Raw genomic sequence first — 14,974 nt, 5'->3', positions numbered from 1 at the left:
CACTCACCCTTACATTTATTTGTGATAGACACTTGAATAGGGTGTTTGTGAATCAAAACAGGACCAAAATGCACACTTTGTACACTTTCGGTCGACCAGGCCGTGCAGTTCATTCTGCCCCGGTCGACCAAACCCAGTCTGAGTCAACAAATTGACCTTGTCCCGATCGACCGAACTATATAGTTCAATTAGCCCCCGGTCGACCGAAACCTCCCAGGAGTCAATAGTTTGACTACCTAGTCGACCGAGCACAAAATGAACTACAACACTCTTGTCGACCGAGCATGAAATGAACTCCAACGCTTTGGTCGACCGAGGGTCCTCGAGAGAAGTCCCAACTGTCTGGTCGACCGAATCACCCAGTTCAAATATCCCTAGCCGACCAAACTACGCAAGCTAGGAAAATCGCCACTCCTAGTCGACCGACCTTGAAGTTCAATGTTGGCCCGGTCGACCAAGTCATATGAACTTCGGTCGAATGAAAGGTTTCTGGCCGACTGGGTCTCTCGAGTTACTGTGAATTTTTACCGTGGTTAATATTTTTAAAACAGGGTTAAAATGACTAATACATCATTAAACTCTTTTAATAATACCAGCCTTGTCCCTAACGGTAAAAATTCTTGGGGTGTCTATAAATACCCCTTCATTTGGGAAAATTAGGAACTTGATTAGCTTACTTGATCAATAAATTCTCTCTCAAGTTCAAAAATCCTACTACTCATTTTTATACTTCAATCACTCATAATTACCCTCTTTTATTGATCATACTCTCTGTAAGTTGATTGAGTGTTTATCTTCATAGGTTTTCTCTCCCATTTGTATTTGATTGATTCAATTTTAACGAGAGTTGAACCGGAGTATTCTTAGAGGGCTTTGTTCATAAGTCTATCCTAAGAAGACTTGCCTAAACTTCTGAGTATTGCATTTGTGTTGCAATGTCTTAGGAAACTTAAATTTGTCTTTGTGTTGCAAATTTTTTTTTCAAAACATACTCAAATATCTTGTGTGATTTATATTAATATATTTTTGAGATGATATTTGTGTTTGTAATATAGATTTTTGTTGCAATATCTATTTGCATATCATTTGATGAATACAAAGACTATACATTTTTTGCAAACCAAGCATATACGTCATCTACTATTTACGTGATTGATATATCCTTCAGACTGATACATTTGAAACTTGCTTGATATCTTTGTGTGAATCTGTTGATTGAATATCTTGTGATACAAAGATTGTTTGTTGATACTCTCACGCACTCATTAGACTGATAGAAAATACATTTGAGAGTTGAAATATTAAACCACACTGAGCTTACATATTAAATCATATTGTGGTGTATGTGACTGAGCGTATATGAGTACACATTTGCTTTACTTAAAAGCATAATCACTGTATCATTTCATTTATTGAGTAAAACTGTTGTATACTAGGTACGGGCCTAAAGAGGGAGACTAGCCATTTGAAATAGTCCCGGATTGGCTTAGACCCGGTTAAGAAAGCTAGGTGCACCATCCTGTTAAGGCGTGTAGGTTGAAGTCAGCCCCGCTAATTGACCTGGTTGTAAAGGTTGAGGTCAGCCCTGTGCTAATTGATCTAGTTTGTATCGGTGCCGCTCCACCCTTAAGTGAACCTTTAGTGGAATCCTTGGGCTTGCGAGCTAAAAGTGGGGACGTAGGCACAGTTGGTCGAACCCCGATAACATATCGTGTGTTCATTTATATTTACGCACTTTCTATTTATCGCACGTATATATTCTAGTGTGAATGATGTGCATAATTTGAATTTTCATATATTATATTTATCACCGCATTAGAGATTGCTTAGAAAGACCTTAGGTTTTAATATCCTGCTAATATTTTGTCTTACCTAGGAGAAAAGCTTGAAATTTCCAATTCACCCCCCCTCTTGGGAATACACCAATTCTAACACACAACTAGGCTCCACAAAAGCCTAATAGGAACAACTTTCGAACTTTAGGAATATGGTTCAAAACTTCGAAATTAAAGGGTGGGGCAACTGATATACTCCAAATATATCACCTACCCTAAAGAGAAGACATGTGCCCATCATCAATGGGGAAAATCACCTACCAAATCAATCACTCGACCAGAGCCATTGACACCGGTCATATATTGATCGGAGTGATCCACGTCCGTGCTATAATAATCAGAGTGATCCATGCTAAACGCTATAAATGACAGATCTACTAGGGTCAAACCTTGCCAGTATAAAAATGATACTACGAGAGGTTAAGATATCTCATTCTAACACAATTTCACTGTTACTTACAATCTCTCTAAAGCACTCCCTTACTTAGACATCGGAGAGATCCCCTAGAATACACTCTGGGCCCTCAAAGTAGCATTTGTTTTCGTCTTTTTCAGGTGATCGAGATCGGAAAGCTCGCTCGAGGTCAAATCGACATTTTTGGCAGTAATAGTAAGATTAATAATATTTGAGAAAGAATTAAGAAAAAAACTTATAGGTTGAAATTATTTATTTCAATTTTATTTTTTGAAAAATTGTTTAAAACTTGTACACGAACAAGTCAACGATGAATTGAAGAGCCTAGTATATATCTTCCCTATATAATATGATATAAAAATATATTTTATGTTTGCAGATGAGACCGGGACGCTGCTACAGGTGAGGTCAATTCCTCAAAATAGATAGTTTACAGATACGCAGTGCTGCCAATCTAAATCCAGAACTTTTAACATTGAATATATAGAACTGCTCACGTTACTGAAGCGCTTTCAAATGTTCTAGCACGGTCCAACTGTCAAACGACACCTTCTCTGTTCAAAATTGGCTGCCGCAAGGGGAATGCAAAATCATTGGTCGGTTCTCAAGTGCTCGTACTTAGACCGTGACTCTATCTCCGAGTAACGTTAATGGAACACAATGCAGTAAATCAGCTCCAGAGCTTATGCAATTTTTAAATTTTATTAATTTATTTGGGTCGGTTCAAAGTCCAGGTCTCTCTGGTGCCTTCTCCCTCCTTCCTTCTCTCTCTCTCTCTCAATTTGGTCTGGAGCTCTATTTGTCATCAATTACAAACCCTAGAAAGCTTTTGGAGGTTGGTGGATTTATTCTCGATTCATCCACCTTGCAATGTCTGTGTTGTTTATTTGTCATGAGAAGCTTCACGTATTGCTGAGAACAAGGTCAGCTCCTGTTTCGTTTGATGATTTCGCATTCCAGATTCCTGGGTTCTTGCATCTTTTAATAAGTGTGATAGCGATCCTTGTGGTTTTGGATTCCAATTGCCGATATTGACATGAGCGCTCCAGTGTTTTTCTTCTTCTTTGATCATGTATGTTTCTTGATCATTGCGGCATTGAATTATATTTCTTGATTACATTACATTGTAAATTTCTACATGAATTATGTGTATGTTGCCATTTAAGATGCTTAATGAAACTCAGCACAGCCAATTTATCATTTTTACTTGAGAGAAGGGCGGAGCATGTTTTTTTTTTTTTCATTAAATGAGATGCAGAGTAGGTTTATCTGCTTTTGCTCCTGAATTCATAAAGCATCTTTACCCCGCACCTGAAAAATTTGATGCATGTGAAAACACAGGTAGAACGGCATCAAAACCCAAAAGGATGAGGATAACCAAAAACACAGGTAGACAGGCTTATTTTACCGTTAGGAATTAAATTAGTAAAATGGTCTGTTTGGTATTGTGGTGGCAGTTGTTACAGTTCACACATGTAGTGGCTGTTGGAGTTTGTGGTTGAAAAAGGCTATAATTTGGAGCTTTTGCCAATAACTAATGTTAAGAATTTGAATAGCTTTCGGCAACCAGCCACTGTAAAACCACTATCATCAACTACCTAGAAAAAAAACACAAGTAGCATTTGCTAATCATCAAGGTTACCAAACACTTAAATTGCTAAAATACTAACTAGTAACTGCAACCTCCAAAAGCTTTTCAAACTGCTAAACCAAACACACACTAAGTGTAGAAAAGCAAGGGTTTGCTTAAGATTGAATTATCTTTAAATAAAATAAATTTCACACATACATACGTGCTTGCACACACACAAAAATCCTTTTAATGTGAGAATTAAATTAGAAAAAGATCTTAGAATTAAATTATTATCATACATGTTGGATGTGTGTTAGACAGATCTTAAGACAAAATCAAGGATTGGCATGAATTCAGGAGACAGCTTATTTTATGTAGAGGCTGTTGCTTAAACAGTGCATTTTATGTGGTACTCTCATTTTAAAGTCAGCGCTTTAATAAAGTTGTCATTTTGCAACAGTAAAAGCTGACTACTTGTCAAATTTCCAGTTAAAAATGAAATGTTTATTTAGGGGCATGAGGTTTCCTACTTGTCATGAAAAATTTCAATGAGTATAAAAGGCATAAATAAGAAGTTCAGGATTCTTTCCCACATTTCCATACAAGACTTTAGAGATTGAAATGTGGATGCCTACACTGTTCTAATGCATCACTTTCCATTGCAGTGGCAAAACTCTGTTCAATTTATAAGCCTTTTTGTGATTATAAGGTTTCTGTTTAGTTGCTTCAAGGTTTTAATATATTAGATGATTTAAAATTTTTTTTTTAGACATATCATAGTGCATTCAAGAACATGCTTGGGTTTTTGGGCAAATATTTTTTATATTGATTGTTTTCAGAGTGATTCAGGTGGTTTATCATCTGATATCCAAGATGAATATCGTTTGGGTATATAGGTTGCATTTTTTATGCATGTCTTGTGCAGTCAACAATTTGCTCTCAGATGACACCTTTTTGTTGAAGTGGTTCTGTTTCCTGATTGGTTAAACTTCTTTCCCATTTGCAGGATGCTTCATTTCTGTTGAAATGGTCAGTAGGAGTGATAGCTGTGGCAATGTCCTTTGCAGTTTAATTCTAACTTGGCATCCTTCGCAATGCAATCAATATCAAATGATAGCCGGGCAGAGGATAGTTCAGAAACAGAACCCATCTTATCTCAGTGCAATGTTTTGCAAAGCTCCGAGGAACCTTCATCTTCATCTGAAATTGGAATTGTGAGAATTGATTGTTCTGTGGCTGATGATTGTTCAGTGGCTGATGATGATGCACATATTATTGATGTGGACGAAAATTGCAGTCTGGTAAACTCAGAGCAACCACAATGCCGTATATGCCTAGAGAATGGAGGTATTTATTACCTATCTTGCTTGGGGTCATTTTAATTGCTGCCTTTGTCTCAGATAGTGTTATTTATTTATTTATTTTTTAGGTGGGGGGAACAAAGCTGCTGGGTTATAATTTTGGAAATATGTCAAATAGCTCATGGATGACATTTGTAACTTTGAATTGTATTTTTGAAAAAACCTATTTATGTTGAGCTAGTGGTTATCCTATTTCAGGAGAAGACTTGATTGCACCATGCCATTGCAGAGGCACACAGAAGTATGTGCATAGATCATGCCTTGATAATTGGAGGTCAACCAAGGTAATTGATTGTTTCTTAGTGTTATTTTGGTGCCTGACTGGCAGTTGAAATTATGTGATGCCATTTGCAGCAATAACAGCTTTCAGAAGATGAGCTTATTCCTTGAATTTTTGTCTGCAAAATAACATTCATATGATTGTACTAATCTTTAAACAATAATTAAAGATTTTAACTTGCTCTATTCCTTTATTTTTATCAGGAGGGCTTTGCTTTTGCTCACTGTACAGAGTGCAGGGCAGTTTTCATACTACGAGCAAATGTGCCAGCGGATCGCTGGTGGTTGAGAATGAAATTTCAGCTTCTTGTTGCTAGAGACCATGCATTCATTTTTGTTGTTGTTCAGATGGTACTGTAATAAGTTATGATATTTGCTCCAATTATTTTATTCTTTATTTTCGGTTTTAAACAAGATTAATTGATTAAATTCTTTTGGATTGGTTACAAGCATCATTAACCAACCTAGAAAATTATTGTTCTTTGCTTCTTATTGGATGTCTAGTGTTCAACATACAGCAATCACAACAAGAAGAACAAGAATAACAAAAACAAGAACAAAAACAACAACCAAGCCTTGAATCATTTTCTGCTTTTCATCATGATCTAGGACAATATCCTAAGAAATTTAGAGTGCTATTATATCCTTTCTTAGCTACCAAGTTCCAAGTTATTCTAGGTCTATCCCTCCCTTTACCTACAAATTCAAAAGCAAACTAAATCACACTTTCTAACGAGGGCATTTTTCTTGGTCTACCTTGCAAATGCCGGAACCATTTTAGCTGGCTTCCCTACTGCAATTGCTATTCCTAGCATATGTAGCCTGAATTAGGAAATGTTTTGTTTTCAATGGAATGACTATGGTACAAAGCCTAGGGAAGCTTAAGTAGGGTATAAAGTATACCATGAAGGAATTTTCAAAAATAAAGCATTTGTCAAAAAAAACATTTATTTCTTTGGAATTTCTTGATTATTCTTATTTTAGTTGCAACTTCTCAAGGCATTTACATCTATTGACTGCTTTAGTTCACCTACCTAATATTGCTATATTTTGAAAATTATGTGGTCAAATGTAACCTGACTTATTTTGTCTTAATGCATCAAATCCTCATGCCACCAAATATATATTCTTTAAGTTAAGAAGGTCAATTAATTAGCACATTGGTTCCCCACAAAAAAGAATTACTCTATGTTATTAAACTGAAATGAAATAATTTGAAATGACTACACTGCCCTTAAAGTCTAGCATAAAACTCATTTTTTAAGCAAAGACAAATTACATTTTTCTTTCTATTTTATTTGTTTATTTATTTACTTATTGTTTTATTATTTTTTTTTGGGGGGTGGGGGGGGGGTTGTTGTACTGTCCTATACTGGTCTTCCCTCATTGCAAATATCTTGATCTCAAACTTATTGCTGCAGTAAAAAGTGTACTAAAATTTTGGCTTTATGCTTGCTCGCAATCTCATTAGTCTTTTTTGTGGTTCTTTTGATGTTAGTCTTAGTAGAAATAGGGTGGGTTTAAGAAGTACTTCTTGAATTTTATTTGCCTTTTCTCCAAAGTCCTACCTGCAGTACACCCTTGATGACCACAGATCTGGTAAGCGTGATTGAAGGATCCTGCATTAATATACTTTCAGAATAATTTTAAGAGTATGGATCATCATTATTCAATGAGGAACACTTTTGATGGATTTCAAAACAATTTATGATTTCAGTCTTCTTAGTTGAACCAATAAATATTCCTTATTCATTTCTCTTGTCTTTTTTTTTTTGGAAAATAAAAGATCTCATCTCCAATTTTATTTTCAAGGTCATTGATGTTGGCTGTTTCAAGCCACAAAAAATTTAAATTGGTATTTCATTAATAATTAAATATCTTTCATTGAATGCCAACTAAACATCGGTGGTGATTCTCAATCTATTTGTATGAACTCGATTGCATTCTCCTGTTTTAGGGCTTGAGGGACTCAATCATCAAATGATTCCTATCCTGGCTCTCACTGCTGATGGCTTAGATGGAGGAATGTCGGTTATAGTTTTCACAACTGTATTGCCATCATGATAGGAGTCTAGTTGATGCATTAAATTCTTACCAACTTGTTTAATCTCATCTGCAGACCTAACATTCTTGAATATCTTTGTTTATTTGAAAGCTTCCTTCCTTGCCTTTGGCCGTGATCAGTCCCTGGTGCCATTGTTATACCTTATATTTTTATAAATTTTTAAGGAATTGAAAAATGCTGGTATCAATTGCTGCTGAAATTAATTATAGCTGCAATTTCTTTCCTAAGCCTTTTACATCCATATTGCAACTTCAATTTGCCATTTCTGATGTTGCTCTATTTACATGATTATCAAAACCCATCTGTGGCTTGCTGGCCAGATACTTACTTCATCAAACCCTGTACTGTACACAAACTAGGGCAAAAGGACACTGATCCCCCTTGTGGTTTGGCAAAAAAACATGGACCTGCCTTGAGCTTTCAAATATTAGGGGGGTTTGCATCTTTTTACCAAACCTTAGCGAGGTCCATGGGATTTTGAAACCATAGGGAAAATTGCAAAATTTTGCCAAACCTCAGGGGCGGTTTTTTTTTTTTTTTAATTTTTTTTATATTACCTTCAAAATAAATTTTAGTGACTGATTACCCTTATAATAGAATTTTAGAAAAGGTAAAAATCTTGGGGGCCATGATACTGCACTAATCCCCTTTTTTTTGGGTAGGAATGATACCGTACATATCATACAGTTTTATATGTAAAGTGGTGCATATTCTGAATGATGAACATGGGATATATCTCAACTTGTAATGCACATTATGGCACACACGGTATGTGCACACTTGTAACTTTTGTTGCATTTTAGAAGAAAAATCACTTTTAACTTTTTAGTCATTTTTTTGAAAGGCATATTTGTATAAAATAATGAATTTAATGACTTCTTTTAGCTTGATAAAGATCATTTCACTAATTGGAATAATTATAACCTGTATGTGATATGTTAGCCAGTGTAATTACTAGTCATAAGTTACATATCACATGGTATTGGCAAGAATGCAAAATTTTGGGATTATTCTAGATATTCTTTTTGCTGGAATATTATATTTGGTATATTAGCTAGAGTAATTAGTACTTGTAGTCATAATTTACATATTTAATATTTATGCATTTTTAGTTAGAAATCTTGTGCTGTGTTTGGGAGCATGGATTTTGGGCTTTGGGCAATATAATATTGTATTGCATTTTGCCCACATCCAACTCCAAACACCCTGATGTAGGGTAATATTATGAAATTGTTATGAAAGCATTATTGCAGTTAGTTGCTGTTTATGCTACTGTAGCATGGTGTTGATTTCATTCTGTAGCACTGAGATGATGGTTTTTTTTGTTTTTTGCTTTTTTTTTTTCTTCTTTTGTTTAAAATTTTATTATAGGTCTAAGGTGATGATTTACGCATGTAGCTTTTATGCTCGTGAGTCCCCAATTCCAGCTTATTCATTTGGGGGTCCCAAGCCAACTATAATGAAATTATATATTGGTCACAGGACTGACAACCACTGAAAGGATTTAGGTTACCATGAGGCAAAAGCTTTTCTTTCTAAAGAGTTCCAGTTTGGAACTTCAATAAATATAAGGTCTGATAGAGTAGAAGCAATTAATATTTCTAAGCCTATAGTTTTGGCTCCTGCAGATCCAAATTCATTTTTGTTTTTTTGTTTTCAAAAAATATATTCATTTATGACCACTGATTGGATTTTTAGGGTAAAATGAGACAAAAGATCATACTTCGAAGAGATTCAGTATTGATCTGTTAGATTACCACTTCTCCTAAAAGCTTAAGCTGTTAGGTTGTTGGCCAACAATGTATATCAAGCCTTAACACTACCCTGCACGTGCAGCTTGATTGCATGTGGAGAGATAAACACATGATGAAAAACACCATGAAAGGGAATAGGATAACTCCTGATAAACAAGCTAGATATGGGGGCAACAAGATGAGAACCCAGGACCTCTTGGCAACCATGACTCTGATACCATGTTAGATACCACTTTACCTAAAAGCTTAAGCTGTTAGGTCGGGGGCCAACAATGTATTTCAAGCCTTAACAGAAACTATTATTTGTCCAGGGTCCAGTAGGAGGTAGAACAAATAGAGATTTAATCTTCATTTCATCCTTGGAGTTGAATACTTATGCAGGTTGGGACTCTGTCCTTCCTTTTCTGTGCCAACCCTGCACTTTCTTCTTGAGTTACTTTTAAGTGGTTTTTAATTGACCCTTGATATTTGTTTTATCCTTTTATACTAGGGGTTGTGGTTTTTGTTATTTGGGTTTATTATGAGGTTAGCTAAAGTGAAATTATAAGCATATAATGTATACACCATTGTAACAACCCATCAGCAGGGTAAAGAGAATTTTGAATGAGTATGACTTTATTTTGTCTTTTATTCTTCTTGGCAACCCTAGGACTTGTGGGCAGCTTCTATTTTTGCTCCTACTTTTTTCTTCTTCTTTCCAGCTTTATCTATTTCTTCCATGAATCTTATGATCTCTCATCCTTCCAACTGTAGATTCTTTGCTCACACAACTATCTTTTCACCTCCTTTTCTCAATCTCAAGGATTTTGTGTCTTTCTGCATCTGTTTGCTATTAGAGCAAAAAGTTCTTTTTTCCGATATCTTCTAAACTAGGTACAAATAAGAATTTTCTTCTAGTTTTGAAACTTTCTCTAAATATTGTGGGAATGCTAAAAGAATTTGTTTCCTTGGATGTTTACTTTTTGCAATTTGTAGCCTTATTGAAGACCACATTAAATGCAATTACAGTGCCTATTTTAGGCAAGAATCTTATTGAAGTGGCTACTCATCAAGTGGTGGAACCTACAGAATCCAGCCGTAATAAATTGGTGGGGAATGTATAAATCACATTATGAGTAGCCAATTTAGTAATTTACAGACATGTATTCCTAGTAAGATAATTTCAGCTGGCTCCCTCGAAACCTACTTCACACCATATGGATGATAGCCAATCTCATATTCCAAAAAATAAATTAAAAAAAGCACACAAAACCCCCATTATTGCTTCCTGGCAAAATTTCCTTGTCGACAGTCTTCTGCAAGCTCTTGCCTCTGGCTATTGTTGGAAGCCGTAACTGGACCAACAACAGCTCCTAACTGCTCCTCACAACCACTCACCGTTACTGAAGCCGCACTTGAAAATTGTTGTTGAGGAGTGTGAACTAATGTCTGCCACAAACCTAGCAGGGAAACTGGCTGAAGTGTTCTGGCTCTTTCCTCACTACCCTTTGGCTGTCCTGTAATTGCATTAGTCCATCATCATATCTTTAGTTTTTGGCACTGCTAGTGTTTCATTTTGCATGAATAATTGCCATTCACTGGGCATCTGCACTCTCTGGAGTTCCACTTCCATGAGAGCTATGGCTCAATAATACTTACCTATCTTGGTTAATTCAATAATTTCCTAATTTGGTGTATTTAGTTGCCAGAAAAATTCCTAATTTCCTAATCTGTTTGTTTGATTTGGAATTGGATTGTTTTTTAGTCTTTTTGTAGTGCTTTTCATCAAGATGCCTTGGGGAGTGGGTTTTTTTTGGATATTCAGCGAGATTGGTTTGGCTCTGCTACATTGATTTTAGCCTTTCTCTTCTCTTTTATTTTTATTTTTTCTGTTTTTCTGCTTTACTTCGGTTTGGAGGATATCTATCATCATACATTCTTTCTTTTCTCTTAATATATATTTTTATTAATATATATTTTTAAATTTAAGAAAAGGTCGGAGAGAGCACCCGCCAAATGTTTTTTGATTGGAGTTGAATTGAACAGATTTGGATTTGTTTGAGAATGATGTGTGACTTTTTGTTCCTTCTTCTCTTGAATCTTTCTCTTTTTGTTTTAATTTCTTCCCGTATTTTTGAGCAAAGCTAGAATTTCAAACGAAGGGGGTAAGCAAATTGACAGGTGAGGGATTTAACAGCTATAGTGTTTTTTAATAGAGCTCCTTGCTGACATGAAGGCGAAGGAGGTTGGGCATAAGTGCTCTTTTGCCTTTCAGTTTAGTTAGGAGAGGCAAGGGGGTCAATCACTACTAAATATGGGTGGCAGATTTGGTTGTGTAGCATGTCTACTATTAATTAAACAAACTTCAATCATCATTTTTTGCTCCTCATACTCTGAAAAACCCTCGGCATTTTCAAAACATGGATGCATGCATAGTGTGACACTAAATTTTGTTATGAATTTCTTGAATATCTCCATAACTCTTCTTCTCTAGAAAATAGAAAATTTAGGGGTGTGGCCACAGCTAGTATTAATGATATATGAAAAATTTTTAAAAATGTGTGCATTTGGGTGTGCGTGCGCGTGTGTGCATACGTATCATGCCCTTGTATTTTAATTTGCTTATATATATATATGTGTGTGTGTGTGTGTGTGTGTGTTTATATATATATATCACTCACATGCTATTATTTTAATACGTTTGCATGTGTGCGTCATGCTCCTGTATTTTAATTTGATTTTATTTTTGTATCACTCATGCACTAGTATTTAACATGTGTACGTGCACACATCACATTCATCATGCACTTGTATTTTTGTTTGCTTATATTAATATCTCACTCAGATACTAGTATTTTAATTTGATTGATTGATTTATTTATTTTATTTTTTATTTTTACTTGTATTGCTTGACTCACTTGTTACTTATCCATGTTATTGTGAATTGGGATTGTCAAGTAGTTGGATCTTGGCAAATATTCATGCATTTAAGATTTATGTGCCATGTCACATGAATGTTGTTTTCATGCATATGTTTAAGTTTAGACAGAAGATTGGTTTGGTAAATAATTGGTTACATTTCCCTTATGAACTGTGCAATTCTACTAGTTAAAGTGTATTCTTTTTAAATGTTGCCTCTGAAAACTTTTCTAATATATTCTTTCACAGATTGTAGCGTTCTTAGGTGTGCTGGTGTACAAATTTTATGGTGAGGAATTAAGGGAAATGTTTGGTTATGAAGAGCACCCTTATGGGTTTTATGCAATGGCCGGTATGCTCACTCTTGGTTGTGTACTGAACTGGATATTTGTTTTATATATTTATCATTCTGCATATGTGTGCACAAGAGAGAACAATTGTGCTTTTGTGAATTCGTTAATTGAATGTTTAAAATGTCAATTTGCATTACTGGATGCTTTGGAGTCTTCATGTTGACTTGTGCGTTGATTGAACTGAAACAGCCAAGGATATTAAAATAATAATAATAATAATTGTTACATTGTTTGTTTATGCCCTTTTGAAGTGTATTTTTTAGGCATAATCCATTAGTTTATCTAGTTTGAAGTTATATTTAAAAAATGACATCATGGTACGTAACAAAGATTAAGAAAATATGATAACAAAGCTTACTAGGAAAAGCAATACTTTATTGTCATACCTTTCTTGTAATGAAAGGTTTGAAACATCAGTCTTAAGATCCCATACATAAGGTAAGATTATTGTTGAGAAAAGCAACTTAGCCTTACATAAAAATTAAAAAGAAAGAAAACTATCAATGAAATTTACAAAATTATTACAGCTATAACTATAGCACACTTCTTTCCAAAAATGAGGAGTTTGGAAACACTTCTCCTTTGGAACTTGGTGAGACAACTCCATCCATTTGAAATCTCAATCTTTCCACTCTTTTCAAATAATATGAGGAAAATGGCAAGAGGACTTAATTGCAAAATCTCCTCAGTTTCGATCCACACCACATCCCCCCCCCCCCCCCCCCCCCGCCCCCCAAACGCCCCCCAAAAAGAAAGAAAGAAAAACTCAAAGAAAAAGACCGGATTCTTATTCATTATCGGGTAGATTTCATTTAACTTTATTAACCTGTGTGCCACAAAGTTTGTGGGCATTGAAACAACTTAGTATTGACAATATGATCTCAGCTGTCCGATGCACTGCATTATGCAGAATCATGCAATAATATTATAAAAATAATAAAACTTGGATATAATAAATCCACCCATTAAAATGGCTTAGAGTAAAGTGTATACTTTGCCTTATTTATAAGAACTCCTAGAAATATTGAATTATAGTACCTATTGTGGTGCTTTAGATCCCTAGTGTGGTTATGTTTTTGTGTGCCTAAGAAAAACTTGGTATATACTGTAAAAAAAAAAAAAAATCAGAGAGTAAATTCAGTATCTACTGTTTTAGTTCAATTGTTCAATATATTACAATATGCAAAAATAATGCATAGTACTATATCAATAATGAAAAGTTGATAATATTAGAACAACTTGTTAGAATAATTGAAGTGTAGTTTATTACGGTTAATATGACAGAATATTCCACCAAATAAAGTATCAATCAATCTCGCTAATGCAAAACAGTTCAAATTGTAAAATCCAAAGTGCCAATGATTAGTACTGGAGTTCAAGTGTCATAGCCCTGTCTACTGAAAAATGTTTCTTATTTCAATTATTCATTAACTCAATTATGGGACTGGGCATAAATTTCTTTATTTGAAGATTGAGGATGGAATAGTGATACTTTAATATGAAATAGATTTATTTGAATATTGCGATTACCTCCTCAAGTTGGTAAGAGTTTTTGGAGATTATTGTTCTCATTTAACTTCCTAAATTAATTCTCTTCACTTTTCCTTCTTGCTATTCGATAATTAAATAAAAAAAAGCTTATGGATATTAATGAGGCTGAATGGAGAGAGAAGCTCATGTAGCTGAGCCCAAGTAGGCTTAGTAGCTGAGTGGAGTTGCTAATATAAATGTCAGAAGAAAAGGCGGGCTGGTGCACAAGGCACCTGCTTATGGCAAGGTCTGAGGACGTAAATGATAGCCAGTTATGGAAAGGTTGATTCTTGGATTTGATCTTGCACCACTGTGCTAAACAGATGAGCACTTGCTATTGCCCAAGTCCAGTCTTCAAGTATAAGCCTCACAAAAAATTTAGAAGTTTATATTTTCATTATTGTATTTCCTTTGGTTGTAATGGAAACAAGACAGGGACACTGCTAGATGTGGGACATGGGTATTGCAGATCCTAAAAAAGTAAGATAAGTTTGTGGAACATAACTCTAAATATGTAAATTCAATGATGATGTTTTGTATGAAAAACTTATAGGTAATGTTTGGGAGCATGGATTGGGGCTTGGATTTGGGTTTTTATGGTTTTATAAGAAACTCAATACAACACTATGTTTTTTTCCAAATCCACACAAATCAAAATATGAGGTCCGAATTCCATGCTCCCAATGTAAGGTTAGATTTTACTTTTTAGCAATTGCATTGCAGATTTTAATCTTTCAGTTTTTAGTTTGGGATCAAAAGAACAATTCAAGTTTATTTATTGAAGGAAACCCTGAGTAAGATATAAAGAGAATGCACCACCTTTTTCTTCCTTTCTTTTGTTTGTTTTGTTTGTTTTCAATTTCATTTATTCTTTTGTTTTTCTTTCTTAGTAAAATTTCTTTTATATAAAA

At 34.8% G+C, this 14,974-nt stretch overlaps 1 protein-coding gene across 3 annotated transcripts in view; it reads left to right on the top strand.

Annotated features, from left to right (window-relative positions):
- The first annotated feature begins 2,625 nt into the window (after positions 1 to 2,625).
- The window catches only part of LOC131158370 (uncharacterized), a 35,626-nt gene continuing 23,277 nt past the window's right edge, over positions 2,626 to 14,974 (top strand). Inside the window, exons 1-5 of one of the 3 annotated variants that reach the window (XM_058113201.1) lie at positions 2,626 to 3,322; positions 4,830 to 5,170; positions 5,383 to 5,468; positions 5,668 to 5,814; positions 12,430 to 12,532. In XM_058113201.1, coding sequence (XP_057969184.1) covers positions 4,918 to 5,170; positions 5,383 to 5,468; positions 5,668 to 5,814; positions 12,430 to 12,532 — 589 coding nt within the window. In that variant the 5' untranslated portion in view covers positions 2,626 to 3,322; positions 4,830 to 4,917. The remainder of the gene's footprint in view (positions 3,323 to 4,829; positions 5,171 to 5,382; positions 5,469 to 5,667; positions 5,815 to 12,429; positions 12,533 to 14,974) is intronic. The other 2 variants (XM_058113200.1, XM_058113202.1) reach the window with 2 other exon arrangements.

This window comes from Malania oleifera, chromosome 6 (genome assembly GCF_029873635.1).
Source record: "Malania oleifera isolate guangnan ecotype guangnan chromosome 6, ASM2987363v1, whole genome shotgun sequence".
Classification (NCBI taxonomy): Eukaryota; Viridiplantae; Streptophyta; class Magnoliopsida; order Santalales; family Ximeniaceae; genus Malania; species Malania oleifera.
Note: the sequence above shows the minus strand (reverse complement) of the source record. Positions and strands in the feature narration are given on the sequence as shown.